Source organism: Aureococcus anophagefferens (assembly GCF_000186865.1).
Source record: "Aureococcus anophagefferens unplaced genomic scaffold AURANscaffold_306, whole genome shotgun sequence".
Taxonomy (NCBI): Eukaryota; class Pelagophyceae; order Pelagomonadales; family Pelagomonadaceae; genus Aureococcus; species Aureococcus anophagefferens.
This window is the reverse complement of record NW_008705836.1, coordinates 5,874-7,234: the sequence shown is the minus strand read 5'-3', so window position 1 is coordinate 7,234 and position 1,361 is coordinate 5,874. Positions and strand designations below refer to the sequence as shown.

The window sequence follows — 1,361 nt, the reverse complement described above, 5'->3', positions numbered from 1 at the left end:
GCCCCGTTTGCACCCGCGCGCCATGGCCTCCACGCTCGTCGGCGAGGTCATGTGGGTGACGTCGGGCAGCGCCGGTTATCGTCCGGCGCTCGTCTGCGACCCGCGGGCGCACGCGCCGCTCGCGGGCGACTGCTGCGCCACCAAGGCCCTCTGCCGCTTCTACGGCGACGAGCCGTATTACGAGGTCTGCGACATCCAGCGGCTGCTCCCCTACCTCGTCGGCGTGGCGGCGCGGGAAGGCACGCGCGACACGCGCCAGATGAAGGCCGCCGTCGCGGCCGCGGCCGCCGACTACGACCGGCCGAAATCGTCGCGCGGCGGCCGCGCGGCCGTCGCGCCCAAGCCCGCGTACAAGCCCGGCCAGCAGCGGCGCGCGAAGCGGGCCGCCGCGGTGTCCATCGCGCTCACCGCCGCCGAGGAGCTGCCCGCGCCGCGGCGGAAGCGCGCGCGCGCGGCCGCCGCCGCCGACGAGCCGGCGCTCGAGTGCGCGCCGAAGCGGCGGTCCCCGCGGCCGCGGCCGCCCGCGGCCGCGGCGGCGAAGCCCCCCGCGAAGAAGTCCGCGGCGGCGAAGAAGGAGCTGTGGAAGGCGCGGGGCGCGTGGCCCGACGGCAAGACGTTCGGCCGAGGCCACGGCCAGCCGTACCTCCAGCCCAAGTACGCGGACCTCATCAAGAGCGGCGCCAGACCTGGGAGGGCCGCGCCTACGCGGGCTGGCTCGAGCACGTGTCCGTCGACGACTGCATCACCTTCAAGGTGACGACGCGCGGCGCGGAGCGCGTCATCGCGCGCGCGCTCGACGTGCGGCGCTTCGACACCTTCGAGGACATGCTCGACCACTGCGGCCTCGACGCCTGCCTGCCGGGCTGCGCGAGCCGCGAGGAGGGCGCGAAGATCTACCGCTCCTTCGGCTGCTTCGACGGCCGCACCTACGCGGACGTCGAGGCGGAGGCCGGCGTCGTCGCCATCCGCGTCATGCCCCTCGACCACATCAACTAGGGCGCGAAATTTAACACGGCGCGGGGTAGCCCGAGGCAAGCGTCGTTACCTCCTAGTGCTCAGCGACCCGCCCTGCTCGCGCCCGCTCCGGGGCGCGAGCTCGTGGCGGCGTCGGCCCGGCGGTCGCGTCGCGCGGGTCTTCGGTGGTGCTTTTCGCCGTCCTCGTCGCGGGCGCGGCGCGGTCGCGGTGGCTTGGGCGCGGCCGCCTCGGGGCGGCCGGTTCACCAGCCGCCCTTCTTGCCGCCGCCGCCGCGCCAGCCGCCGCCGGAGCCTTCGCCGCCCCAGCCGCCGCCCCAGCCGCCGCCGTGGCCGCCGCCCCAGCCGCCGCCGCCGCCGCCCCAGCCGCCGCGGTGGTGCGGCGGCGG

The 1,361-nt window shown here is 76.9% G+C and overlaps 1 protein-coding gene across 1 annotated transcript in view; it reads left to right on the top strand.

The window, feature by feature from the left end:
- Window positions 1-259: 259 nt before the first annotated feature.
- Window positions 260-1,361, top strand: part of AURANDRAFT_68699 (hypothetical protein) — a gene marked incomplete at both ends in the record, with an annotated part of 6,884 nt that continues 5,782 nt past the window's right edge. Inside the window, one exon of the mRNA XM_009044417.1 lies at window positions 260-615. Coding sequence (XP_009042665.1) covers window positions 260-615 — 356 coding nt within the window. The remainder of the gene's footprint in view (window positions 616-1,361) is intronic.